The sequence below is a fragment of the Dipteris shenzhenensis genome, chromosome 23 (assembly GCF_047967505.1).
Source record: "Dipteris shenzhenensis isolate YYH24624 ecotype China chromosome 23, Dip_SZ_1.0, whole genome shotgun sequence".
Classification (NCBI taxonomy): Eukaryota; Viridiplantae; Streptophyta; class Polypodiopsida; order Gleicheniales; family Dipteridaceae; genus Dipteris; species Dipteris shenzhenensis.
Genome location: NC_141618.1, coordinates 7,796,145 through 7,823,514, shown reverse-complemented (window position 1 = coordinate 7,823,514; position 27,370 = coordinate 7,796,145). Strand labels below are relative to the sequence as shown.

General features: G+C 44.0%; 1 protein-coding gene across 3 annotated transcripts in view; it reads right to left on the bottom strand.

The window, feature by feature from the left end:
• Positions 1 to 1,025: 1,025 nt before the first annotated feature.
• Positions 1,026 to 27,370, bottom strand: part of LOC147886941 (urea-proton symporter DUR3-like) — a 96,663-nt gene continuing 70,318 nt past the window's right edge. For all 3 annotated transcript variants that reach the window (XM_087394449.1, XM_087394451.1, XM_087394450.1), the window contains exons 10-16: positions 26,710 to 26,902; positions 17,022 to 17,125; positions 16,568 to 16,675; positions 2,318 to 2,488; positions 2,027 to 2,172; positions 1,737 to 1,905; positions 1,026 to 1,554 (exon numbers count right to left, since the gene is read on the bottom strand). In XM_087394449.1, the coding sequence (XP_087250575.1) occupies positions 1,363 to 1,554; positions 1,737 to 1,905; positions 2,027 to 2,172; positions 2,318 to 2,488; positions 16,568 to 16,675; positions 17,022 to 17,125; positions 26,710 to 26,902 (1,083 nt within the window). In that variant the 3' untranslated portion in view covers positions 1,026 to 1,362. The remainder of the gene's footprint in view (positions 1,555 to 1,736; positions 1,906 to 2,026; positions 2,173 to 2,317; positions 2,489 to 16,567; positions 16,676 to 17,021; positions 17,126 to 26,709; positions 26,903 to 27,370) is intronic.

Here is a 27,370-nt window from a genome sequence, read left to right as displayed (position 1 = left end):
AAGATTTAGAGTCATTCTTGGGCCATTGACGTTGTCGAAAGAAGACTACATTAACGCCTTGCGCAGCAATGTCATGCAACCCACACTCTTCATTAAAAGACATCCAAAAGACGTCTACAAGTGTTGTCACATTTGTACAAAGACCTAAAGATTATTGGGATCAATGAGATTTCTTTAGTGGTCTAAGCATGTTCATAGCATGTGACATGCGTAAGAGAGAAATCAAGCATAACTATGAACACTTCTTTGGTGGAGTTGACGTGACCTTTTGTGGTGGTGATTTGTGCCAAGGAAGTTCTACAAAGGATACTTGGGTTTTCTCTTCCAAGGCTAGAGCATTGGCAATCGCTCCTTTAGTATGGACCCAGGCAACGCTCTACTTACACTTTCATTAAAAAGTATCCCACACAACCTTTTGCCGCGTGGAGTAGCCCATTTCTTTCTATATTTGTGCGCTCTCTCTCTCTCTCCCCCCCCTTCCCTCTTTCCCTCTCTCCCGAGTAGTAAAGTCACTCTTCTCTGCCTCCCTCCCGTAGTAAAGGCACTCCTCACGAGTACTTGTAATGGCTTGTTTTTTAAAGTGTCCCTCTAATCATTCTTTCTATTCTAATTTTGTTGATCTCTCTCTCTCCCTCTCTCTCACACATATTTTGTTCGTGTGTGGTCGATCTCTCTCTCTCTCTCTCCCCCCCCCCCCCCCCCCGGTGCTCTCTTGTTTCTTTGTCACTTCATACGTAAAGATTCGCGCGGTAGGCTCGCGGTCGGCTCAGATTGAATCTCACGATCCACAGAAACCGGCGGTTTAATGCCAAGAGTCGATCAATTGGCCTGAGCAGGGTCCATGCACTTTCCTGCCGGGAGTGTCCGACTCTGGTTCACGTGGAGAGGCGTCGGAGGAGTGCAACTATACAGTCTTCCGGATGGCAGGCAGGCAGGAGCTTTTGAGCAATTACAGCCAATGTAGGCTTGCTTTGCCAAACCTTTACCATATTTGCTATATAGGCTACACTTCCATTGGCTTGTAACAGAACCATGCACGCTGCTGACCTACAATCAAGTAGGTTTGCTCCTCTACTATACTTGCTATACAGGCTACGCGCTACATGAACTATTGAAATACATGTTGAGGTCGTCAAGATGGAAAGAAAACACAAATAGAAGGCAGGTCTTGTTTGAACATACTAGCAAGGTGGACCTACACCTCCAGATATTGCATGTACAGCCACAGCTTTGCAACAATACAGAACTTATATACCGCTTACATTGGTTGTGCAAGTCCAGTTACCAGCCGTTGGCTTAAAAGAAAAAGAGGCTGTATGAACCCTCAAAAGGATGTCTACCATGACAATCAAGCAAATGATTTTAAATGGTTGACAATGTATTTGAATCTTTCTCACCCTCCCTTTCCTCGGATGTTGATTTTCTGGCAAAGAACATACTCTTTAAAACAAGAATTATGGTTTGTCTTGATTCTAGCAAGGGTAAGAAAGTGCATATGACTGTGGCTAACAGTGCCCAGATCATAGAGATCACCACCCAGAGTCCAAAGTACCTCTGAAATCACCAGATGAACATGTTAAAAAGGTCGCTAATTGTTGTTCTTCTGTAAGAAAAACTGTTGAAAAATGACCTTCTGTTTAACAAACCAAGGAAATCAAAAGTATGAAGCATGCTTAAAGGTCTGCAAATGCAGCATATAAACAAAATGCGTGATCACATGCAAGCATTATGCTCACCTCTGAAAAGACACCTGCAGGCACAGCTAATACTGGCCATACAACAACCAATAGAAAAGTTAAGATTAGAGCTATCGCTGAAGAAAGCCTGAAAGACTTATCCATCTTGAGACTTTCTTCAGTTAGCTCAATGATCTGTACATCATCCATCACCTGAATTTCTTGGAACCTGACAAAAGAATTCCATGATTGTGAAATAGAGATTATGGAGTCTCCAATACAAGAAGCCATCCTTTAAGTGGGAATCACAAACAACAAGCCTTTACTGTACCGAAATATGCATTACCAACCTTGCATAGCTGTCTGTTTCATCTGGGTAAAAAATTGTCCAAGCAATGCAAATTATGGCTGAAGCCATGACTGACACCACGCTTCCACTTAAAGTTGGTCCCAACCTTTGGAGTGTATCACTAACAGTCAGCTCATGATATGAAACCTGCCTCAAATACAATCAATGTTTTATTTAGCTACTGACACAGCGGCAGCCTAATTTTGATCTCAATGCTGACATCAATATGCTGACCAAAAACTTCAATTGCAGGCCATCCTCATAACACACTAGAATCAGCCTGTACTACAACCTTTGCATGGACAATCCAAGCAGTGATCGCACAAATTTGCCCACCGATTGCAGCACTCATTGCAGCCCCTTTAGGAACCGCTGGCCAGGTAAGCATAAATGTGAGTGGGGGAACTGTGGACGAAACCATTAACCCCATCACCAGAAACAGAAAGTTCACATCAATGTTCACCTAAAACGACACAAATTCTCAGGGTAAGTCGATTGTTTAAAATTGACTAAATTTGAACAAAGGAATTAACTACTCCGAAAACCCGTGCCATAGCTGAAAGCAGTTGTATTGAAAGTCCATCTAATACGTAGTGGAGGCAACTCAATGTTGTGCAGGACATTATCATGTAAGGATCTGGAAATTTTGACAGCATACAAAAGCACCTTTGATTGAATCTTCACATCTGTCGGCGGTGAATGTTCATTTCATTTTGTAGGTTGTGAGCATATTCAACCTTCCAGAAGAGAACTTCATTACAACTCCAAGCTACTAGTTTCCCTCAAGTCGTGGGCACAGGCACTCAGTTCAAACCATATCGTAGATAGTCTGGAGCAATGGTAGGTTGTTTTCAACTCCTGAGGTTCGAGGTCACAATTCGTGACAGTCTATAAGGCTCAGTTTTTGGTTGTGAGGAAGTTCCTGAACTCATGGCAGCATTGCTTACTCAATTCATAGTCGTGGGTCACAATTTCTGTTCGTGGTCGACGTGTCCTGAAGCATGGACACAGTTCGACGTTGTTGTTGCTTGCTACAATTCGTTGCACTGTTCATGGGCATATGTGTCCTCGTTCGTGGGCAATTCCTGCCCAACATACGTCCTGGAAGTTGAGCATTGACTTCGTGGGCATTACTCTTGGTGGCTGATTTCATGGCCAGGGGTTGAATCTCAGCAAGGTTTCACTTCTTAATTGATTTGTACTATCTCAGCTTAGTTCGCAATTCGTATTCAGATTTGCATCCCAAGACTATGCATTGCTACCATTTCAAAACTGTGCAATCAAGTGGAAGCAATGCAGTCTGACCCACGAAAAACATAAGAAAAGGAGAGACAGCCTAAGGGAGAAAATCATCGATATAGTGACATTGTTTTGGCACGATAACACGATATGTTGTCCAACAAGGAAGGACATTTATAGGCTTTGGAAGGGATGCAAGCAATATGATGAGTGCATCATACACATCCTTGGCACAATGCAAGTTAATATAGAGGCGGCCCTCCAATGCTGTCTACAGCTATCTTTTTTCCCCCCTAGAACATTATGCTAGTTTCTTTTCATTTGCATCACTGTGTTTGACCAGCCATCAAACCAACAGTTTGGTTTAGTCCAACCACTAGGCTGGTTACAACTAATGTGCTGGGAGTTTTTAAAACAGAGAGCTACTTGGCCAACCAGCCCAAGGGTTGTAAATGAGTAAGTCAGAACCAAGCGGTGAAAGCTAAGCAATTCAAGTAAAGATAGGAACAGTGCCTAACATTACCATGCCATTGAATCCCGAGACTATATTATATAAAGCACTCAATGCGATCACTTGTATGTGCCTTTTTTACATGATCACAAATAATCATTGAGCATACAAAAACATTCATATATTACACATCATACAAGATATCATGTAAAGAGAGATGTTTGTTTGGTAATCATAGCCTAGATACAAATATGCAATCTAGCATGTAAAATGTCCACATGGGACATGGTCGATGGAGGGCTACCCGGGGTGCGTGGCAGCGTGCTAAAGGGACCATCACCACAAGCAGCACAATGTGATGTGCGCCAGGAAAGGGTAACTAATGCTAGAGCTGAACACGAGGTCAACAGGAAAGGATGTGGACAGCCTTATAGGCGTCACTAGCGAAATTTGGAAGAGGTTTTCTCAAGTGTGGAGGACTTCCAAGGCCACTGATTGGCCTAAGCTTCGAGGTCAATGAGCGCTATGTTTTGTCAAGGACACAGGGGCTTAGAGCCTCCCAAGGCCAATGACTGGCCTCAGTGCTCCAAAGAACTATAAATTGCAACAAGCTGCACAAGAGGGACCTCCACATGAGGGCTCCCACAAACTAAAGAAAAAAGGCTCTCTCTTCAAATGGATCACAAAACTCTCAAATAATAGAAGTTCTAGAAATTGAGAAGCTAAATGCTCCGACCTTATATATCTTAAGCTAGAAAGCTCAAATCAAGGTGTTGTGAAACCAAAAGTGTAGCTCTCCTCTCAATCTACCACGTGGGCAAAACTAAAACTAATCATGTGTCAAAAATCTAAGATTTGAGAGAGCATCTTAATAGCAGTGATGAGACTGTAGAGGATAGAAGATTAGTTTACAGTTTCGCCCCTTCATATGGAGTATTTGTTATTTCATTGTTTCCCATGGGCAGATAAGCTGGTGGGTCTGTTGCTGGGAGGAGAAAGGGTCTCTCATTTTTTTCATGCCTGGAGTCATGGAGAGCAAGCACTTCCTACCCGTGGTAAGGAAAAATTTCATAGAAGCAACAATGCCAAAGCGACCAAGGGTCATGCAAAAGCTCCACTAAAAGATGGAAACATCTAGAAGGGCAGATGCTGATAGGCACTACGCTGTATGTCACCTCCCCATCTGTAAGCCCCCAAATGAGGAGAGCATGGGGGAGGGAGACCTAGGGTAGGATATGCCCAGATAAGAGAGAGAGAGCGGGGGCTGCCACATGGGCAGCACCTCACAGCAACTGTACAGGTCTGTGGAGCAGCATGTACTGAGCTATTGGAGCTCGAAAAATGGCACAGACATGGTAGGGGGCTTGGTCGGCCACTGGTTAGGGCTGGTAAGGCTGGTTGGAGCCAGCCAACCAGGCCAGCAAGAGCGCAGAGAAAGAGGCTGGGTCCCTGCATGGAATCAAGGGGCAGAGGCCTGGTTTATAGAGCCCCACAGGTCGGTGGGGAGGCAGAGAACAGGTCGGCCAGCAGACCCTCATTGGGTCAGGATTTGGGCCTGGCACAAGCCCTAGAAAAGGGTGTGGTGAAGCGGGCCAGCCACGTCACCTAGCATACACAACAAGGGGGCTGGGCCCCCACGTATATGCAGGCAGATAAGTTGGCCAGCAATGGGGTCGGTTCAACTCCCTGCTGGTTTGGTTGGTTTGAGGGCAGCCTTGCCCTATAAAAGGAGGGGCCATAGGCCCCATTTCTGCATCCAGCAGGTCAGCCATCAGAAAAGCAGAAAGGAGCAGCTTACCCTCATCCTTGGGCCTACAACCAGGAGGTAAAGGAGTGCTGGAGGTGGTGCTGCGGACTTAGCTTACAGGGCTGAACCCTAGGCTTTCTACTACGGAAGCAAGGTGCTGAGATCTGGACAGAGAGTCTACATATGCTCGAGGTGGAGCACGCGGGCTCAGACATCTAGAGGTATCCAGCAAATAGTAGAAGAATCTTTTGGTAAGATCAGAGGACCACATCCTGGTGGGACCTAGTTCTATCTTTTGTATTGTGTCCATAGCTTTGGACGGAAATATATTCTTGTGGTGGATTCTATCTCTGGCTTGGATCACTATCTATTTGCTAGTCTGCATAACACATCTATGTGAAGCACATTAAGTAAAGAAGTTTGTGATTCCTCCCACACCAGACACTGTGTGAGCTACTGTGTGAGCTCCTGGGTTATTCTATCAGCCTTTCGTTGTGCATACCCTCTGTTGGTCGATTTCTAACATAGTATCAGAGCCCAGATAGGAGGCTCACAAGTGTGGGAGCTTGAAGGCAGGGACCTTGCTGAAGGACGACCCTAATTGGAGGCTCTAGGGAATCGACCTCCATGATTGGAGGATTGTGATCTTGCGAGAAGGAGGGTGACTCAGGTTCAGTCAGGTGTGTACAGAGTTCTTGTCTATAGACGGTGGTATTTGCTTTTTTATTTTGTTGTGCTATGTAGTAGCAGAGATGTCAATTTCAGAAGCAGAAGCCTCTTCAGTGGAGACTCTGGGAAATTGGATGGGACCAACTATCCTACCTAGAAGGTAAAGATCCGGAGTCATTCAGTGGGTTGAAAACTGTGAAAGCTGACAACACAAGCAGAGGTGAAGCCGAAGGATGTGCTGGACAATAAGGGGAGGTTACTTATACTGGTAGATGGAGATGAACTCGAAGGAGGATAGAGATGCCTATACCCTGGCCATGATCATAGGGACTACGGCAGACTTGGTAATTCCTCATATCTAGAAAACTGATACGTCAGTAGAGATGTGGGTGTACGAGACAAAGAATACATCCCGAATCTTGGCTTTTCAACATCAACTCTACAATATGGATATGGATGAGGGAGATTCATTTCATGACCACTTGACAAAGGTTAAGGTGGTGAGGATCAACTAGCATGGTTGATCAAAAAGGTAGACTCAAGCCAGTTGGCCTTGATGGTACTTGGGATGCTACCACAGAGTTTCAAGAGCTTCGTTATGACTGTGACAACAGGACAGAGCACCAAACCTCTGACTTTTGAGGAGTTGGGTCCGTTACTGCTACAAGAGGAGGCTCGGGAGAAGCTCTATAATAAAGACAACAATGACAAGGCATTGCTGGTAAAGGTCAGGGCAAGCCTAGCGGTGGCAAGCCCAAGAAAGATGATTTTGGAGATGGCGAGGACACTTCCAATAAGAAGAGGAAGCAGAAGAAGTGCTTCTATTGTCGTGAGCCAGGCCATTTTGCGAAGGATTGCAGAAAGAAGGTGGATCAAAAGAACAAGAAGGAGTCTGACTCAGATTCAGATGGTGAAACAAAAGCTACGACTAATGTGGTAATGTAATCAAAGAATTGTTCTTGGTGGCATCTCCATGTGTTACTGATGTCACATATGCTGACCTAGAATTCACAGTGAAGATGTATGTGTCATTGGTGGACGTGCAAGAGTTTTCCTTGCAAACCCATTGCCTGATGCCCTCCCCGCTTGGTTCTTGCATGGCTAATGGGGAGTCAAGGACCCTTGTGATGGTGAAGGACAGCAAGGAGACTCTACTAGGTGCGTAGCTGTTGATACAAACGTGACGGTGGATTCCATGGAGGGCCCTAGGGTTTCAAGTTCATATGGATGTTGTAATTCAAAAGGGGGCATTATAGGATTACACAGTTTGTTGGTATGTGCCTCCATGAGGTACACGGTTTGCTTTCAAAGCAAGCACATAGGCAGTACGACGTTATGGTATGTACTTGATGTCATTAATTTGTACCTTTATAACATGCTGTGGAGAGAATCTGCTCTTCACGTGTCTCGGGAAATGCGAGATTGAAAGGAATGTGCCTTCTTCGAAGACAGAAAGGAAAGTGTGGATGCTTCTTCAAATCTTGGGCGTAGCTCAATTGTTCTTGTTTTGGAGCTCAAACAGCGCAACATCAGTTCTTTGAAGATGCATTTCAGGTGGCTATTGTCTTTGTGCAGCTGCTTTTGGAGGCACTTTTGTGGAGCAGCTTCCTTCAGGAGAACATTTTGAACTGTTTTGGCATTGGTTTTCTCAATTTGTGAGCTCTTGCCGCAATTTCGAAGTTCAGTTTGGCTCTTTTTTGCTAATTCAAACTGGTTGGAGAAGTTCAGCAGTACTTAATGCAGTTTTGAAGCTCTTAGGAAGGAGCAGTCACTTTTGCTTGCATTGGACTTAACTGCATTTGTGCACTTGCCGTGCAAGCTCTTCTGCAAAGAATTTGGGCCTGCCTTGCCCTTTCTCTTGCACATTTTCTTTCATACCTTGGGTTTTATTTGGAGATCATTCCAGCTACAAAAATTGTGTAGGCTATTGACCTTGTATGTTCAAAATAAAACATTGCACTTGCCTAGTGCTGTCATTTGATTCTGTTCTTTTCTTTGGGTTATTTACATTTGTGCCTTACCTGCAATGGCAGGTAATGATCTTTTTGATATGCTTGCTCCTGAAGACAAGCTTGATGGCACCATCTACCACATGTGGTCTGTATCATGTGCTGGTAGCCAAGAACTTGTAGAACATTTATAGATGTTGAGGCAAGACCTCCATCATAGTCATACATTGCCACTGCATCCGTCACGATGGATGGTAGTGCGATTGTTAGCTCTTCATCATCTACCACTGCTGCCGCAACACCTCCTACTCAAGATTAGATCAGATGGGATGGTAAGATGCTCAAGCTCATGAATTGATTGTGTTGTCGTTAAGAGGATGATAATCCCTCACATCACATCTTGCGCTACTGCAAAGGATGCTTGGGATAGGTTAGCCTCATTGTAATCGGATTTGCAATGAAGCACCGGTTGCATAGTTGCGGAAGCAATTGGATAATTTGAAGATGGCTGAAGGGGAAAGTATGGATGCTTACTTGACCAATGTAAAGGATTTCAAAGAGCAGCTAGCAAATATTGATGAGGTTGTGCTAGAGAGTAAGCTTGTGTCCATGATGCCGAGTGGAGTTCTTGACTCATATCAGGGGTTTGCTACTACATTGAGGTTGGTTGCCATGGGCAATCCCAACCATTATAGCTTTGACTAGCTGGTCACTCTCTTGTTGTAGGAGGAGCAAAGCCGTGCCAATTGGAATGCTTCTATCTCTAGTGATCAGGCTTTTGCCACCCAAAGCCTGGTGGTAAACTCAAGCACAATTGTGGTGGTACTTCGAATGCCAATAAAGTGCTGAAAAGATAAAGAAAAGATGCAATTATTGCAGGAAACCAGGTCACAATATATCTGAATCCCGAAAGCGCATAGAGTTAGAGAAGAGGAAGAAGCAGCAATCTAGCCTTGTAGTTACTGATGATTCCACTTCTCATGAGAAAGATGAATCAGCTAATGTGGATCATCATGATTGAAGCTTTTCTGATTACATATTCATATAATCCTTCTATTCATGATTCTTTGCATGGCAGTTTCGCATGCATTCAGCACATGGTACTTTGACAGTGGTACTTCTAAGCGCATTCACTCCTTGCAAGGTATTTTGTCCCATGTAGGGTGTACTATTCTCATGATGTACTTTCACCTTGAGCTTGCTCTTGCGGGTTGTATTCATACTTAATAGAGGTCTTTTTCACGGGGGGGGGGGGGGGGGGAAGCCAGGGCTGCCCTTTGCCCCACTATTGTATGCCCTCACGGCTGAACCATTGATAGCTATGGTGAAGGATTTTTGCAAGGAAAAGGGAAGATATAGGGGTTGTATTTAAATGCCTATAGTGGGGAACAGCTGGCATTTGCAGTTGTCTGCAAATGACACAAATGCCTTGCCATTGTTTGATGAGGGAAATTTTGATAATTTGATGCTGCCTATTGAGCTGATTTGTAGGATTTCAGAGTCAAGTGTAACCTGGAAAAGTCTTATGCCTTGTGGCTTCAAGGGTTGCGAGGCTGATGTGGCTTGATAAAAATGAGTTGTAGTGAGGTGTCTTAGTTTTCCGGTTGGGGTGGATCTAGATGAAGCAGAGGTTTCAGCGGATAATGGAGAGGATGAAGGCTAAATTGCAGTTTTGGAAAGGTAGGTTTGCGACATGGAACTCAAGGTTAATGGTGTTGCAGCATCTGCTGGCTGCTTCAATGGTTTATGTGTCAAGCTTGTGCTATTTTCAAAGACCTATTGGTCCTCAAGAGAGGGAGCTGAGAATGTTGCTGCGGGATGATGATGGTGGCAGAAAGTTACACTCAACCTCTTGAAAAGGGCTGATTACCCCAGGGTTCCAGATTAGCAGGCCAGGGCTATGCACTTATAAGTGGTGGAGGCACCTTGGGTGCGTACACTAATGTGGTTTATTGATAGGGCTGATGTCAGGAAAGAAGGTATATGGGATTTGGAGCGGCGCTAGAAGGGCATGTCTCAATTCCTGCTTAAGGTCAAGGGATCAAATATTGCTAAGGGTTTGGTTAAGGCATGGAAGGGGTTAGCTCCTCTACTGCAAATGGAGGGGGCAATCCAGGCGAGGAGATGAATGTCCTTTTGAGAGCATTTGGTGGTCCCAAAACAATAACAAGGGTCTGAAGTATTGATTGCATCAGTAGGGCAGATTGGAAGAGATTTCAAAAGGCTAAGGCACAAATTCAGCTGAAGGAGTCAGATAGGGGCTGGCATTGATCATGGTCCAACCTCCATCCATCATGGTCCCACTATTATGTATATACCTAGATGAATCCAGGAACATTCCCAAACTCATCCTCTAAACACAACATAGTGCAGTTTCAATCCCACTACTAAGTATGATTGTTTTGTCCATGAAAATTAATTTCTCAAAATGCTAGGATAATGGAGATTGAGTCTGGATGAGAAAACTATCAGATAATATACTTTTGTGAGAGAGAATATTTTTCCCCATTTGATGTGTTGTATTGTTTCCACACTAGTCTTAGGTTAAAAGGGTTGGGAGGGGATTGGCCAAAGAATACTGTGTATACTACTAAGGGTTGGATTTAGAAATGGCTGGTGAGAGGAATAATGAGGTTGAGGATGGCAGAGGTCCATGAGTTGTTGACCTGGGAAGATGAGTTGATTTGATGCTGAATGTGCATAGGGGGACGTGGGATTCACCAAGAGTATGGGGGGCCTAGATTATGGAGGGTCTGGCAGCAGGTAAGAGCCCCACAGCAAAGAGTGTCTGAGAGTGTTTATGTGGAAGCTAATGTTTAACTCAGGAAATATGGGGAGAACTATGATGGAACATGTGTGTTCCTATTTAAAAAGGGGAGAGGGGTGGGCTTTGCAAAGGAGAATATTATGCATCTATTTTGGGGTTGTACAGTGTACTACCGGTAGCAAGGGTGATTTCAAGCCGATGCTAAGAGGGATAGAGAAAACAGGGATAGCGCAGTAGTTGGGTGGGAATTTGAGGTGAAGGGATGCAGAATGCCTGTTTGGGGTTGATACAAGGTTCCCTAGTTGATTTGGCTGGTGCTTAGGTTGGGGGTGGTGTGGGCAAATTTGGATAGTGAGGAAGATTGTGATGTTCCAATGTGTTGAAGTGAATGGGTTTGAGGTAGAAAAGTCAGTGGGATGGTTTTGTAAACTGTAAGATTCATGTTGGGTTGTAACGGAGGTAAGCTTGATATTATGGCTAAGGATTGCCGTAGTTGGTCCCTTACATAGTTTTGATATTTCTGCATTTTGCAGAGTGGAACTGAGAACTTGGTTCCTAATTTATATATACTTGGGTCTGTGTTAGGGCTTGACCCCCTAAAATAAAGTACAGAGTGCCACCTCCCTTTCCCGTGAAAAAAGATGCTTTCTAAAGAATTAATTCTTGATTTATGAAAAATTACAGGATTCAGCATTTACTCTATAATTTTAGGAATATATATTCAAAGATGTTCAAGCTTTGGAAAAAATGGAGACAATAAATCACATTCACTTGATTAAGGAGCAAAGAAGCCAAGTAGTTGGTCCCTTACATAGTTTTGATATTTCTGCATTTTGCAGAGTGGAACTGAGAACTTGGTTCCTAATTTATATATACTTGGGTCTGTGTTAGGGCTTGACCCCCTAAAATAAAGTGCTTGGAGTGCCACCTCCCTTTCCCGTGAAAAAAGATGCTTTCTAAAGAATTAATTCTTGATTTATGAAAAATTACAGGATTCAGCATTTACTCTATAATTTCAGGAATATATATTCAAAGATGTTCAAGCTTTGGAAAAAATGGAGACAATAAATCACATTCACTTGATTAAGGAGCAAAGAAGCCAAGTAGATTCAGATGAGAACTGACATTATATAGAGCTCTTATGTTTCTTGGATCTAGAACCTGTGTTACTTCGTCACATTTTCAAACCAATGGATTTTGGAATTTGAGTTTTAGAAGATAACCAGCACTTGGCGACTATTTTCCCCCACATGTTCCAACAGGCCATGATCCTTGCAAGAAAGATGCACAACATTGTTGACACTATATTTCGTACACAAAACATTGTGTCTTTTCCTGTTGAGTTAACCTTTCATTTATTTACAACATCCTTGACATAGCATTTGTACTGCATAATGGAGATGGAAGAGTTTCAGGCATGTCCTGTATGTAGATTTCAGCTTCTTTTCTTTCCATTGGATATTCCTAATGTCTCCACCACACGTTAAGATACGCTTTCTCTCTAGGGTTATTATTATTTTTTGGATAGCATTTCTACCACATAATAGGGATTGAAGGACACCAAGCCAGCCCTTGATGTAGCATCCATATGCTTTTCTTTCCATTCTATGAGCCTGACATATCCATCAGGCCTTAAAATAAACCCCCCAGGCAGCCACAGCCCTTCTCCATTCTCCTTTATCTGTTATGTGTTGCTAGTCCTGCATGTGTTTGTGCAGTGCTTCCTAACCAGCTTGGTAAGGGAACATTCCTCAATCTTTGACATCTTGATAGTAGCACCGGGATCCATGTATCTAATCTCAGCAGCACACAAAGTGGCCACCAAGAAAAGTTCCCCTATCGCCACCTGAGCTGACTCCCTTGACTCTGAGCTAGCACCCTTCTTCTGATCAGCCTTCTTCTTTTTGCAATCTTTCACAAAATGTCTTGGTTCATCGCAGTAGAAGCACTTCCTTTCTTTCTTTCTCTTCTTCTTGTTGTCTTCTTCTGAAGAGTCCGCTCTGTCGTCAGTTTTGGGCTTGCCTTTGCTAGGCTTACCCTTGCCCTTGCCTTAGCTCTTATCCTGCATTATCAGGGCCTTGTCATCCTTGCTCGTACCATCATACTTCTTTCCCTGAGCTTCTTGCTACAACAGTAATGGAACCAACTCCTCAAAATTCACTGGCGTCACCCTATGCCCTGCAGTCATCATAGTCACAAAACTATTGTACATTTATAGCAACAGCCTTGCCATCCTGGTCGAGCTCATCCTTTGACCAACTGCCGCCAGTTGATCCCGCACCACCTTCATCTTGGTCATGTATTCCTGTACCGATTCCCCTTCATCCATACTCGTGTTGTACAACTTTGTCTCGAGGTCTAAGATTTTTGCCTCATTGTCGAGCTGGTACATATCCCTCAGAGTCGTCCACACCTCGAAAGAAGTGTCCACCATCTGGATATGCGGCAACACCACGTCCACCGTTGTACCCACAATGATAGCCAAGGCTTCCGCATCCCGTATATGCCATGCCCTCACTAAGATAGGGTCTGCAAGCGTTCTCACCGCCGTCGCGGTTCCTGTGGCTGGAGTAGTCACGGTGGCCTAAGGTATCATCTCCGTCCCCATCGAAATCCCCCATGACTCCCTTAACACCAAGTGGCTCCGGAACTCCATTATTCATAACGGGTAGTTGGTCTTGTCAAGCTTGCCTATCTCACCAAAGTTTGGAACGTGGTATCTATTGGCCATGATAATGAACTGAAATAAGAAAAGAGTTTAGAGCATCGTACACCTATCTGAACTTGAGCCTCGTAAAATCCTTCAAGCGCTTGCCTGAACCTAAGCCTTCGATCTGGGTACAATCCTTCAGACACCAAAGCTAATTCCTCCAAGCAATGCATCAAGGTCACCCTTCAGCAAGGTTCTTGCCTTCAAGCTCCACTTCTTGAGAACTTCTGTCAGGGCTCTAATACCATATTAGAAAAGTGAACTCTCACACAGAGGGTATCCCGCAGCGGACAACTGATTGTTAGCCCAGGGATTACACACATAAGTGTTTCACTATGGAATCAATGCTTCATCAAGTGTCTGTACTTCACACAACATTCATGTGTATCTACAAACTAGCAAATAGACTGTCCACAAACTGGACAAGATACGATACCAAAAGGTTCTCCTACTATATGCCTAGCACATCTAGATCTCTAAGCCCGTGTGCTTCGCCTTGAGCTTATGTAGACTCTCCGTCCAGATCTCAGCACCTTACTGCCTTGGAATACAGCATAGGCTTCAGCCTCTCCTGAGATAAGTCTGCAGCTCCTCTGACCCTTCTTCACCTCATGGATATAGGCTCAAGTGCTCCTTTCTGCTCCAAATGGCGACTGCCTGCTGGATGCCAAAATGGGCCTATGGCCCCTCCTTTTATAGGGCTAGGCTGCCCCTAAATCAACCGACCCAGCAGGGGAATGAACTGACCCCGTGCTGGTCGACTTGACTGCAGCCCCCCCTTGACTTTGGAGGCTCACAAAACTGTGGCCTATTGGCCCACAAAACCATGCAAGGGCCCAGCCCTTTGACCAGCCCAACCAGCCCCAACCAGCCTTTCCTTTAGCCAACCCATGCCACTGGTCTGCCCCACCCTGTTGTGCCATCTTCATGGCCCTACTGCAGGTCGTACACCTGCCCACAGACTATGCCAAACAGCTCACTAACAGTCCGTACAGCCACATGTCACTGCCCCATACAGCACCGTATCCTGCTGATGTCATCGCAACCTTGTTCTAGGCTGGAGAATTCTGCACAGATCTGCTCCATCCTGTTCTTGACAGTAGCCTAGCCATTCTTTGCCAGATTTGGCCTCCAGGCAAGCTTCCATCTGCCAGGTACTCTCATCTCTTTGCTGTTTGTCTGATATCCACATGACAGCGGTTGCTGCCCATGTGGCTCTCTCTCAAAACCTAGGTTCACCCCCCCAATGCTCTCCTCATCAAAGACTAAGGCATCCTCATCATGTGTAGATCTAGACAGCTTGTCCCCTAACTATACATCAAATACTAAGGCATCCTCATTTGCTCGTCATAATGCTATGACTTGAAGTGAAATACCTATCCCCATGAAAGCCCCCATCCAAGGAGAGCAAGAAATAGGGCTGTCATTTGGATCAAACCAATCCACGGGTATGGCTACATCAATCTACTCGATGCTCCTTGTAATTCCTTTGAAGGAACTTACTAATTATAATTTGCGATCCTTCTAAAAACTTTCCATGATCCCACAGAAGAAGCAAGGCCTCTCTCCCATCTAGACAATTGCATATAATGAGTAGTGCCAAGTGGTCCACCATACTCATCAAGTATGTTGCCATTCCACATGATAGGTTGTCTATCAACCTTGGAAGGGGGAATTCTCCGAAGAGTACTTTTGAAGTGACCCAAGCTTTCAAGATAGTAGCCATAAGAGGGGAGGCGGGAGACCTGAGATGGGCTGAAGTAAAGATCCACTGGGTACTACCCAGGGCAGCCCTACTTACTGAACCCTGCACTGAAAATGACCTACCCCCCCCCCCCCCCTTCTTCCTGCAAATTTACTACTACCACTGCACACACTTTCCCAACAATGTTTTGATCATGCACAAACTTCATCCCTAAACCCATAGACTAGAGGACCTTAATCATATAATCCTCCCTCCCATCCTGTCATCAGATTTCTCAAAATACAGCCCGAGCATAGCACTATTCATCCTCTTCTCCAATGCACAATCCACAGCTAGTGCCACATTCAAGAAATTCCCGCATAGTGATAAACCCATGTTGCTCGCTAGCAAGATTTGGCAACACATACTTTCGGCCTCAAAGCCACTGCCTCCGCCATGATTTTGAAGGCAGTACTCAGCATGGAAACTGACCTCCAGCCCTCTAGCACAACCATATTCTGCTTCTTAGAAATGAGCGTAAAAGGCACAACATTTGCACTTACCAACAAAGCCCCCTTCAGCAAGCCTCCTACACCATTTCCACCAATCATATTCCATCTCCTCAAGCGCAGTCCACAATTCATTTCCAGACAAAGCCTTCTTCAACCCCCTATGATGGTTTGTCCTAGTCACCCCTCTTCAATAAAAAATTTTGGATTGTTGGAAATAATGACACATAACGTTTATCCACTTTACAAAACAATGCTATTCTTATCAGTTACTTTTCAATTGGTTCTTGACCTATATGTAGAATCCCCATATCAGTCCCTGAATAGTAACAATATTTCATTCCAAAATCTTGAAGAGCTAGTAAAAACGGTCTCCATTGATCTTAGCTAGTATTACACGCATTAACACAAGAGAGTGTTGGAGGACTTCTATGCTGCTCTGGCTGAGTCTCACGCACAGGGAAACAGCCAAAAGAGATCGATCAAAGCATGACAAGCACATGACATAACAGAGTCTCTCAAACATTCTAAACACTGATACAATTGTGCTCTTTCTGAGAATGAAGAAGAACAAGTAGAAATAAGAAACACAGATTCATTCTAATATGTAGACGGAATTGAGATTTAGCACAAAAATACAGAAAGCAAATTACTCAAATATGAAGAGAGAACCAAACTAGAGGAGAACAGGATGAGATAGATGTGAATAAAACGATGTCCTTCTCAAAAACTGGTTATATGCATACATCAAGAATGAGCACATCGTCCAGTTTATAGTGAATAGACAAGGTCTGAACTATATAATATTATTGCCAACCTTGTAGATGAGGCATGAAAATGTCCCCATTGCAATTCCTATGCTGAAAACTGCAGCTTGAGAGACATATAATAACTCTTTGCCGGTAGCTTGAGGCTTGATGTAAGTCTACACAAAGTGTTCCACATTCATAAGGAAAACTCCAAATCAGTATCTCACCATCACATATAACTCTTTTATGCATCTAGATAAATCTAGGACATGCCTAAAGCCATCCTCTGAAAAGACAACGAATAGTGCAGTTTCAATCTCATGACAATCATTCACAAGGTTAGAAACCATAAACTCCACATAGAAGTGACTAAACTACTATGCATTCAAGCTACAACTTGTGAAGAGTGAAGACTATGAAATTTCATTTTAGTCTCTCCCAAATAAGCATACAATTTCATTCTACTCTCTTCTAAATGAGCACTTATAAATCTTATATGACATGTAAGTTCAAGATCCCAACCTTGTAGATATCATATGTAAAAAGTGAGCTCATTGCAATGAATTCCGCAGATCCCGAGGATGTAACAGCCATAAACACAATTGATAGTATAAGAATCACTCCTCCTGCAAGCAAAACAAAACATGGTCATATGTGTAAAAAATATCATATTCCAAGCAAGATGGATATGCCAATTTTTTAACAAACATGTACACATGGGACTAGCTTAAAACATAAAAATTTGGATGAGGCAGGTCTAGTATTTGCTAGGGAAGATTTGTGTGTCCACTGGCCCTAAGTGCATTAAAAAACATGAAAATAAGTTATGAATAACAGTGAACGGTTCTCTGTCAAAACAAATGACTCTGCTCATCACATGTCCTCCTAAATGGTCCTCTTTGTCTTGGATATGATCAAGTGCATGCATTTTAAGTCCACCATATTGCAATCTACACTAATTTTGTTTGGCGGTGATTTCTCACTTCTGAGGGACCACTTTTGGGATAGAAATGCTCAAGTTCTGACATAAATGGACTGCTATTAGGTCCAAGCCACGTGCTGGATGGCAATTGCCGCCACTAGTTGAATGCAGGGCTCCATGAGAATTTGAAGACTATGTTGCATCACCTGGTGCATGTAAACACTTTGCTACTGCTCAGAATTCCATTTCAAAAGTAGTCCAAGACGGTCAGATCTTTCTTCCACTCCGATTTGGGCTAAACCCTTTGCCCAACTCACCGGTCAGCTTCAACACAAGGGTCCCCGGATAGTCCCGTGCCACCATGGAGTTCTTGAAGACAAAGACCTTTGCTACCTTGACCCCCACCAATTGGTACTCCTACTCAGCCATGCAAAAGATCCTCACGAATGAATTGGTTGACCTCATGAGACAAGAGAGGGAAAAAAGGCGCGTCAATGCTATCAACCTCAACACAGGGGTCCCCGGATAGTCCCGCGCCACCATGGAGTTCTTGAAGACAAAGACCTTTGCTACCTTGACCCCCACCAATTGGTACTCCTACTCAACCATGCAAAAGATCCTCACGAATGAATTGGTTGACCTCATGAGACAAGAGAGGGGAAAAAGGCGCGTCAATCCTATACTGGAAGGGGGGAAGTTTATCCATGTGGAGTACCAGTTGCTCAAACCAGCACCTGAAGGAGTATATAGAAGACGGAATCAATCATCTCAAGGAGAAAATACAACAGGTTGAGTGGGATCAAGATTACATATGGAAGGTTAGTCATCAAAAGGGAACAGAAACAATAGTCTTTTATCAAAACAAGGCAGCAAGGATAAGGATTCTTAGACAAACCCACAAGCTGAAGGCATGCAAATATGGACATCTGAGGAGCTTACTCCGACACAGCTCAAACAAAGAGCCATTGAGCTTACCAAAGTCAAGGAAAGCCAAGAGGGCAGGCAAATGGGCCGTCTATAGGGAGGGACAAGTGCTGATTAGGGACTTCAAATCTAAGCCTAAAGACCCTCTTGTCTTAAACTAATGTAATGAAGGTCATCCTATGATAGGACTAGAACATAGTTATGTTTTATAACAATTTTGGAGCTGCTTTATGCACTCAACAATACCTGCCATGTGCACTTCCTCGACTCTCTAGTACTCAAACGTGGTAGCTACACTTTTTGGCTGGCCTCCTGATGACGGTAATACATCTCTCTCTCTCTCTCTCTCTCTCTCTCTCTCTCTAATGACTTGAAGATAAGAAGAGGGGGACTTCCTGAAGGATGGTATAAAGAGGAGGACTCTTTCAGTGACACTATAGCACATGTCAAAGCAGCCATGCCTAACATTGATTGGACGGTTGACAAGGGTGATGATATCACGGATGATGATGAAGCAAGACCAACTTAAATCTCACAATCTCAAGCTCATGCTATCATTATGCTCAACTCAAGCGATCTATGTATCAAGATTTTCCAACAATCTTACAAATTGGAAGGGACTAAGATATGGATAGCTGAGGAACTTACATGAGCTCAACTGAAAAATAAGGCAACGGAATTAGCTAAGGTCAAGGCTGCTAGGAAGGATGAAAAATGGGCAGGTCATAGCAATCATTAAGGAGTTTAAATCTAAGCCAAAAGACTCTCAGTCTTAAACTGATGTATGGCTAATTATGTTTTTCCAAGCTATAACAATTGGAGCTGCTCTTTGCATGACCAGGTCTACATTGGGCTTTATCTGCTTGAGATGTGCCGACACAGGGAGACCCTGCTATGACGGAACAAGGAGCAGCAAGAGGGGACCATACCACACGTTACAGAGGTTGACCAGACACAGCGACATGTCACAGATTTCTATGCATTTGAGTCATCTCCAAGACACATGGCGATGGAGGAGGAGAAGCTAGCTGATGTGCGATCAGTATGGATTGCCGAGAGAGGACTACAAAGGCTACCCATGACACGAAGAGCGACTAGAGCACACTCGATTGAGGTCCGACCTATCACAGCTTTCCTCAGAGGAGACCGCCTAAGACGAGGGGTCACTCTGAACATAGCTCAGCGGGTTCAAAGATCGACGAGACCACATCCCCCTTCGCCACCATAGCATGAGATGGCTAGATAGACGCAAATCCGAGACATTTTCGCCGGTCATAGATGAGACACCACAATACCAGGTTTCGGATTCTGAATTCTAGTTCCAGTTCCAACTCTCTTCGTACTTTCAGATAGTACATGGTATGACATGCAGGTTTCTATTATTTTCTCACTTTTGTGGATGACTATCTGAAGAAGGAGGGGTTCCTATCCTTCCATAGGTGTTACCGGAGGCCAAAGGCCGCTGGTGTGAGAAGCATGAGTGTTGCAATGCTCTAATGCAGTGGATCGCGCGGAATGCACCGTGCGGTGGTGTGCGGGTGTCATAGGTTGTACTGCAGTGAATCGCGATATATGAGTGCACTATGCTAAATGACAGTCACATGGAACTCCAAAACATGAGCATAAGAAGAGATAGACGTCATGTACTAGTGAACAATCCTCATATCGAAAAGAGACAAAAGGAATGAGAAAGTGACCAAGTTGGCCGAAGTACATATTACTGGATCAGCACCGGTAGGTCACAAGTCACAAGTCACAAGAACACACAGGTCTATCCCCATAGTGGACAAAGAGGTACACACAGGTGAAGGTACGGAACGAAGAAAGAGAGAGTGCAGGTACATAACGAGTCAATAGATCAATAGTCACGTCAAACTTTAGATAGATGATAACACACAAGTACAAAGTACTTGTACCTAGACCTAGGACTAAGTGTCCTAGGTGTCACATAGGACTAAGTGTCCTATGTGGCCTAAAAGGCACTAACACTATAAGTGCCTACACTTTTGCCTACAAGGCACATACCATGGCCTATAGGGCATCACTAGAACCACCAGAAGATGGCCTACAAACCCCCCTCCATGGGATGGGCTAAAGTACTCTGGAAACATCTCAGAATACCTGGTAGTTTCTGGTCATGGTGGCACATGTTCATGCAAAAGGATATAGCCACCTATGAATGTACAAGGAATGTCAGATCATGTAACAAAGGGAACCAAGTGTAAAGCCTGTCGGAAGACTTCGAACTTGGGATGAGGAAGTGCCTTTGTAAACATATCTGCGATGTTGTCCTCTGTGGGAAGATAGGACAACTCTATGTCTCCTGCTAACAACCGCTCCCGAACATAATGATAGTGAACTTCAATATGCTTGGTACGCGCATGAAACACTAAGTTACGCGCAATGGCCAAAGCACTCTGGCTGTCAGTGTAGACAATAGTGGAGGATGTTTGGCAAATACCAAGATCTGTAAGTAACTGTCGAAGCCAAACACACTCTACTGTAGCGGTGAAAGCTGCCCTGTACTCAGCCTCACAGCTAGACGTGGCAACTGTCGGTTGCTTCTTGCTGAGCCAAGAAATACATGAATTGCCAAGCAAAAAACAATTGCCAGTATGTGACACTCTGGTGTCGAAACATCCTGCCCAGTCACTATCCGTGTAAGCATGCATGGTAAGTGAACCCTGATCACCATAGAAGAGGGCTAAATCTTGAGTGCCTCTGAGATATCTCAAGACTCTCTTCACTGCCTGCCAATGCTGTGAACTAGGCATGTGCATGAATCTGCTGAGCTGAGATACTGCATACTGCAAGTCAGGTCTGGTGTGACATAAATAAATAAGGCATCCAACAGCCTACTGATAAAGAGTGATATCACATGGTGGGCTCCCATCATGAGCTGAGAATTTGAAGCCAGGGTCCACTAGAGTAGAGATTGGCTTGCAATCCTCAAACTGAAAACGATCAAGGAGCTGTCCAATATACTTGGATTGAGACATCATGATACCCCCCTCAACATGAGCAAACTGAATGCCCAAATAATAATGGAGCCGTCCCATGTCTGACATGTCAAAAATCTGCTGCAAATCAGCCTTGAAAGCTGCAATTTGCTGAGTATCTGGGCCCGTGATAAGCATATCATCCACATATAAAATCAACACTAAAAAATCAGATCCGCTCCCACGGACATAAAGAGTGGGTTTTGTGGGACTATTCTGAAAACCAAGGGATAGTAAGTGTGCATGAATTTTGGCATACCATGCCCTGGGTGCCTGCTTCAAACCATAAAGGGCATTTCTAAGCCGGCATACCTTATTTTCAGAATTGACAACCTCAAAGCCAGGAGGTTGTGTGACATAGACTTCATCCTGCAGATCCCCATGAAGAAAAGCGGTCTTGATGTCAAGTTGGTGCACTTGCCAATGATGATGGGCTGCAATGGCAATGACACATCTAATGGTAGTAATCCTGGATGTGGGAGAAAATGTCTCCTCAAAGTCAATCCCTTGTTGTTGGGCATACCCTTTTGTAACAAGACGGGCTTTGTATCGATCTATGCTGCCATTAGATTTCCTTTTTAATTTGTAAACCCACCGCGTTCCAATGGCATGCTTGCCGGGAGGGAGATCTACTAATTCCCATGTGTCATTTTTGGCAATAGATTGTAACTCAGCTTTCATTGCATCCATCCACTCTTTGCTGTCAAAAGCATCTTTATGGCACAAAGGCTCTTCATTGCAAGCTGTAGCAAGGAGTGCAAACTCAAGAAAGTGACCATGTTGTCTATTCCCTGATCTTGTCCGGGCAGCAAAAGGCTGATCTTGTTTGCTGTCCCTCAATGTATCAAGAAGCCATCTGGAAACTTGCCTTTGCTGTCTATTGACAGCTCTTTCTTCAATGACTGCAGCATGAGTAGTGGGATCATTTTGTGCCGGAAGAGAAACCTGCAAATCAGCATGAGGTTGTGGCTGATTATTGCTTAGTGGAGGGCCTGCAGGAATCTAACCTTGCAGTCCACAAGAGGAGAAGCTGAATGTTCAGCAAAGATCACATCTCTACTGACAATAATCTTTCCAGTATTTGGTTGATATAACCTATACCCTCTGCTCTCCTGGCTGTAACCAATGAATATGCATTTGATTGCCTTGTCATCAAGCTTATGTCTCAGCTGAGATGGTACATGAACATATGCAAGAGACCCAAAAACTTTCATGTGTAAAAGTGAAGGCTTCTTGCCTTTCCATGCTTCATAAGGTGTAATAGTCTTCAATGCCCGTGTAGGTGATCTATTCAGCACATAGTTGGCACACATTACTGCATCAAGCCAAAATTTATTAGGCAAAGACTTGGCCTTAAGCATGCATCTGCTGGCCATCTCCATTGTGGACCTGTTTTTCCTTTCAGAAACAGGATTCTGTTGAGGAGTGTAAGGAGTAGTGCATGAGTGAATAATGCCCCGTGAGGATAGAAATGCATCAAACTCCTTTGACATATACTCACCCCCCCTATCTGTGTTGAGGGTGACAAGCTTGTTTCCTGATTCATTCTCAACCATATTCAGCCATCTCTGAAAGCATAAGAAAACTTCAGATTTGGCCTTTAAAGGATATACCCAGCAATACCTTGTGAAATCATCAATGAGAGTCATGAAATACTTGTATCCTCCAATGGCATTTGTCCTAATTGGGCCACAGACATTACTGTGTACTAGCTGCAATTTCCTTTGTGAGAGTTTGGGACAATTCTTTTAAAAAGGAAATTGATGCATCTTACCCAAAAGACAACCCTCACACACATGTTTGGAAACTATGTGAGTCTGAGGTACATCATTTGCCATTTGCTGTAAATGTAGCTTTGCAAGAGCTCTATAATTGAGATGGCCCATTCTCTCATGCCAAAGATGAGTTTCAGCAAGTTGTGAATCTGAAATAGCCAATGCTTCAATAGAAAGTGCAGCTGGATGATGATCAAGGTGATAAAGCCCTTTTTGCAAAGTGCCAGTGAGAACTATGGCATTGTCATCATACTAGGCATCTGTAGCCATCAAAAATTACTCTGAAACCTGAAGTAGCAATTGCTGAAATTGAAATCAAGTTGACTTCAATGCCAGGCACAAAAAGAACATTTGTCAGAGTGACAAGATGGCTGGAAATGGATGTGAGCTGCACATCTCCAACTCCTTTTACAACATATGAAGCATTATTAGCACATGTAACAGTCCCCCCTCGAGGTGCATCAGCTAGAGAATGAAACAACTGCCTATAGGATGTGACATGCTTGGAAGCACCACTATCAAAGTACCAAGACTGAGCATCATTAGCAGTAAAGAGTGCATCAGCTTTGGAGGGATCAAATGAGCAATGGACAGCCCATGCCCAAATCATCCTGAAGAGCATGTGCATGTGAAGCATCTGCTGGCTCATGGGATTCAATAGCATGTGAGGCATTAACTATCAATCCTGCTTTCTTTTTCTCTGAAGCAATGCGCTTCTTGCATTCTGAAATGTCATGTCCAGGCTTGCGACAATAGTTGCATCTTTTCTTCTTTCCCTTATCTGCTGTATTTTTAGATGCATGGGAGGAATTGCAGCTGCTATGCGTAGAGGAATGGCAGCTTCTATGCGCAGATTTTGGCCTGCCCATAGGCTTGGAAGCCTTGCCTCTTCCTGTCTGCTGTGAAGCAAATGCATGATCAGGAATAATGGCTTGTCTGTTAGCTCTACTTGCTCTTCCTGCAAAAGCAAAGTAACTAGCTGGTCAAAAGAATAGTGGTTTGGATTACCCATGGCCACTAATCGAAGGGTTGTAGCAAACCCTTGATATGTATCTGGCAGTCCATTCAATGTGGTCCTGACAAGCTGTGAATTTGGCACCACCTCATCAATGTTGGCAAGCTGTTCCGTGAGGTCCTTGACCTTTGTCAAATATGCATCCATTGACTCACCTTCATTCATATTCACTTCCTGTAATTGCCTTCTCAAATATGCAACACGAGCTTCATTGCGAATCTGATAGAGAGAAGCCAATTTATTCCAAGCATCCTTTGCTGTCCTGCAAGACCGGATGTGTGGAATAACGATTCTCTTGCATGATAAAGCAATGCATGAATGTGCATTTGCATCTCTTGCATCCCATCTTGATTGTTCTTGAGCTGGAAGAGCAGCGTTAGGAGTGCTAGAGGAAGAGGCATCAGGAGGAGTACCCCCTGCAGAAGGACCAGCAGTAGAAACAACCACTGTAGCATTGGCTGGCCTTAGATCAGTCCCAGAAACAATATTCCACAAATGCTTTGCAACAAGAATATGTTTCATGAGATAAGACCACATCGGATAGTTGGTGCCATCCAACTTATCATCTTCACGAAGAACTCCAAATAAATCTTGATTGTTCCCAGCCATAGCAACTGTGATTCCCTGAAAAAGACCTGAAAACCCAAAAGCCTCAAGGCTATCACTGTAAAAAGCTGGCTGTCCCAAAAATGACAGCAAATATCTGCAAATTTCTGCCCAAATCAAAGGGCAAATGCAGATCTGACCCAAATGTGAATGTGACAGGCAATGTTCACTGCAAAAACAGCAAATTTGGCAAAAACCCCAAATTTATTGAGGGCAAGTAGACCAAAAAGAGGGCAAATGCAGAAAAGCCCCAAATTTTGCTGATATTTTTGCAAATGTGACCCAATGTATGCAAATCTGACTCAATGTCCTGCAAATGTAACTTAATGTCCTGCAATCTGACCCAATGTACTGCAATCTAAACAAGAAATTGCAGACCAAATCCCAAAACTCCAATATTTTTGCAAGAAATTGCAACCAAAGGAGGTGAAAAGAACTGAAAGCCCCAAATTTGCCAATGTCCTGCAGAAGCCCCAAAACTGCAAATGTTTGTAGATGACTGCAGTGAGACCCAAAAAGGGTTATAGCAAGCAGGAACCAAGAACCTCGTTCACAGCCAATGCCAAAACGGAACCTGTAGTTAGATTCGCACGTGTGAAACTGTACGGAATACCCAAAGCAAGTACAAGCTGTACGATCAGCTGTTCTACATGTACATGTGTACGGAAAGCTGGTAGACTGCTCTGTAGGTATACATGTATGGAAGATCGTACGGAAAACATGTACCTTGTACGAAACATGTACGGTGCATGTACCTTGTACGGAGAAGTTCCTACGCAGGTACAGTTGTACAGAGAAGTTTCTGCACAGGTACAGTTGTACGGCGTAGGTACCTTGTACTAAGAAGTTCTTGTGCAGGTACGGTTGTACGGCGCAAGTACCGTTGTACGACGGATCTATCGCTGTAGGTGCTATTTTACGGAGCAGGTGCAACGAGCAGACAGCTAGCGACGTAGCTGGGTGGCAGGATTCAGGATCTGTACGGAAGTCCGTACAATCGTACGGATTGTACGGATGGAGCGCAGGCTATTGAAATCTGTGAGTGATGCAGATCCGGAGGCAGGGGAACAGGTCCAGTAGCGCTCTGATACCACTGAAGGTACGGAATGAAGAAAGAGAGAGTGTAGGTACGTAACGAGTCAATAGATCAATAGTCACGTCAAACTTTAGATAGATGATAACATACAAGTACAAAGTACTTGTACCTAGACCTAGGACTAAGTGTCCTAGGTGTCACATAGGACTAAGTGTCCTATGTGGCCTAAAAGGCACTAACACTATAAGTGCCTACACTTATGCCTACAAGGCACGTACCATGGCCTATAGGGCATCACTAGAACCACCAGAAGATGGCCTACAACAGGTCTCTCCACACTCTACTCAACGAGCTCGTAGCTCTAGGCTCTATCTCTCCTCACACTCTCCTCTCTCTCGCTCCAATGCGGAACGCCGAATGCTCAATGCTCAATGCTGAATCCCCTCTCCCCCCTTCTCCTTCATCCTCATCCCTCTGCCTTGGAGGTCCCCTCTTCGCTAAGAATCTCCCTCCTTTATCCCGATTGGTCATCCTCCTATCTCCTTAGCTGTTGAGGATAGCCGTTGCACCGCTGGCTCTCATGATGGCTCTGGCAACTTCCTGACTCCCTGACTTGCCAACCTCTTCTAGTCAGGGTGGTATAAATACTTCATATGCAGGTGAGCTGGATCTCCGCACCACTGAACCACTGTACAAGACTTCACCATGTTCAACTGTAAATACTCCTGACTGCTCCATGTGCGCAGCTCTGGATGAGCTGTGGTTGACATGTGTCGATGCATGGTCGCCTCAGATATTGTACTCCTAGATGGACCCGTGGTTGACATGTGTGAGAACATTTTTTTTCCTATTTGTCCTATTTATAAGCAGGACCTTTCTCTCATGAAAAACAAAAACAAAAAAACAAAGTTAAATCAAGGGACAATGTGTTACCTTTTCCTAAAACAAATTGAGCTGCAGCGACTGGGACAAGCCCTCGGTTGGCTTCAGCAGTGGTGACAGGGAGATCTGCTGCCAGTACCGAAAGGCCTAAAGATGTTGCCAATGCAAATGGTATAGGAATCCACATCAGTCCTCCAAGGATATAAGCTTGAAAAGCAGCCTTTGGCTTTGCTGCAATGGCACTCTGGACATAAAACACGTATTCAAAACATGCCCAACAAATAGACAATGCACCATAAGACACGGTTCTGAAATTCCATGTGTAGCATTGATATCACCATATTTCCCTAAACAATATTTTTAATTCTAAAATATTCACACCTAAAAGAATTAAAAATAGGTGCATCTATAGAATCTTGAATTGAGGATTGGACACAATGGAAGATGCACCCTTCCTGGCATTATTTTCCATTCTTGGACAAAATGATCACATTTTAGTAGAAAAGTCTGCCGTGGGACATTTGCAAAAGATTGAAGCATTAAATCCCTATCATATAGAGAGTGGTGGCTCAGAAGACCAGTGATCTAGAGTAGAAACTAAAGCAATGTACCACATTAAACAATGTCAAGGCTATATATAGACTAAGAAAAGAAGCCCACAAACTCGAACAGTAATTATGCTTACTGACTATAGTAGCCAGATTTTCTGGAA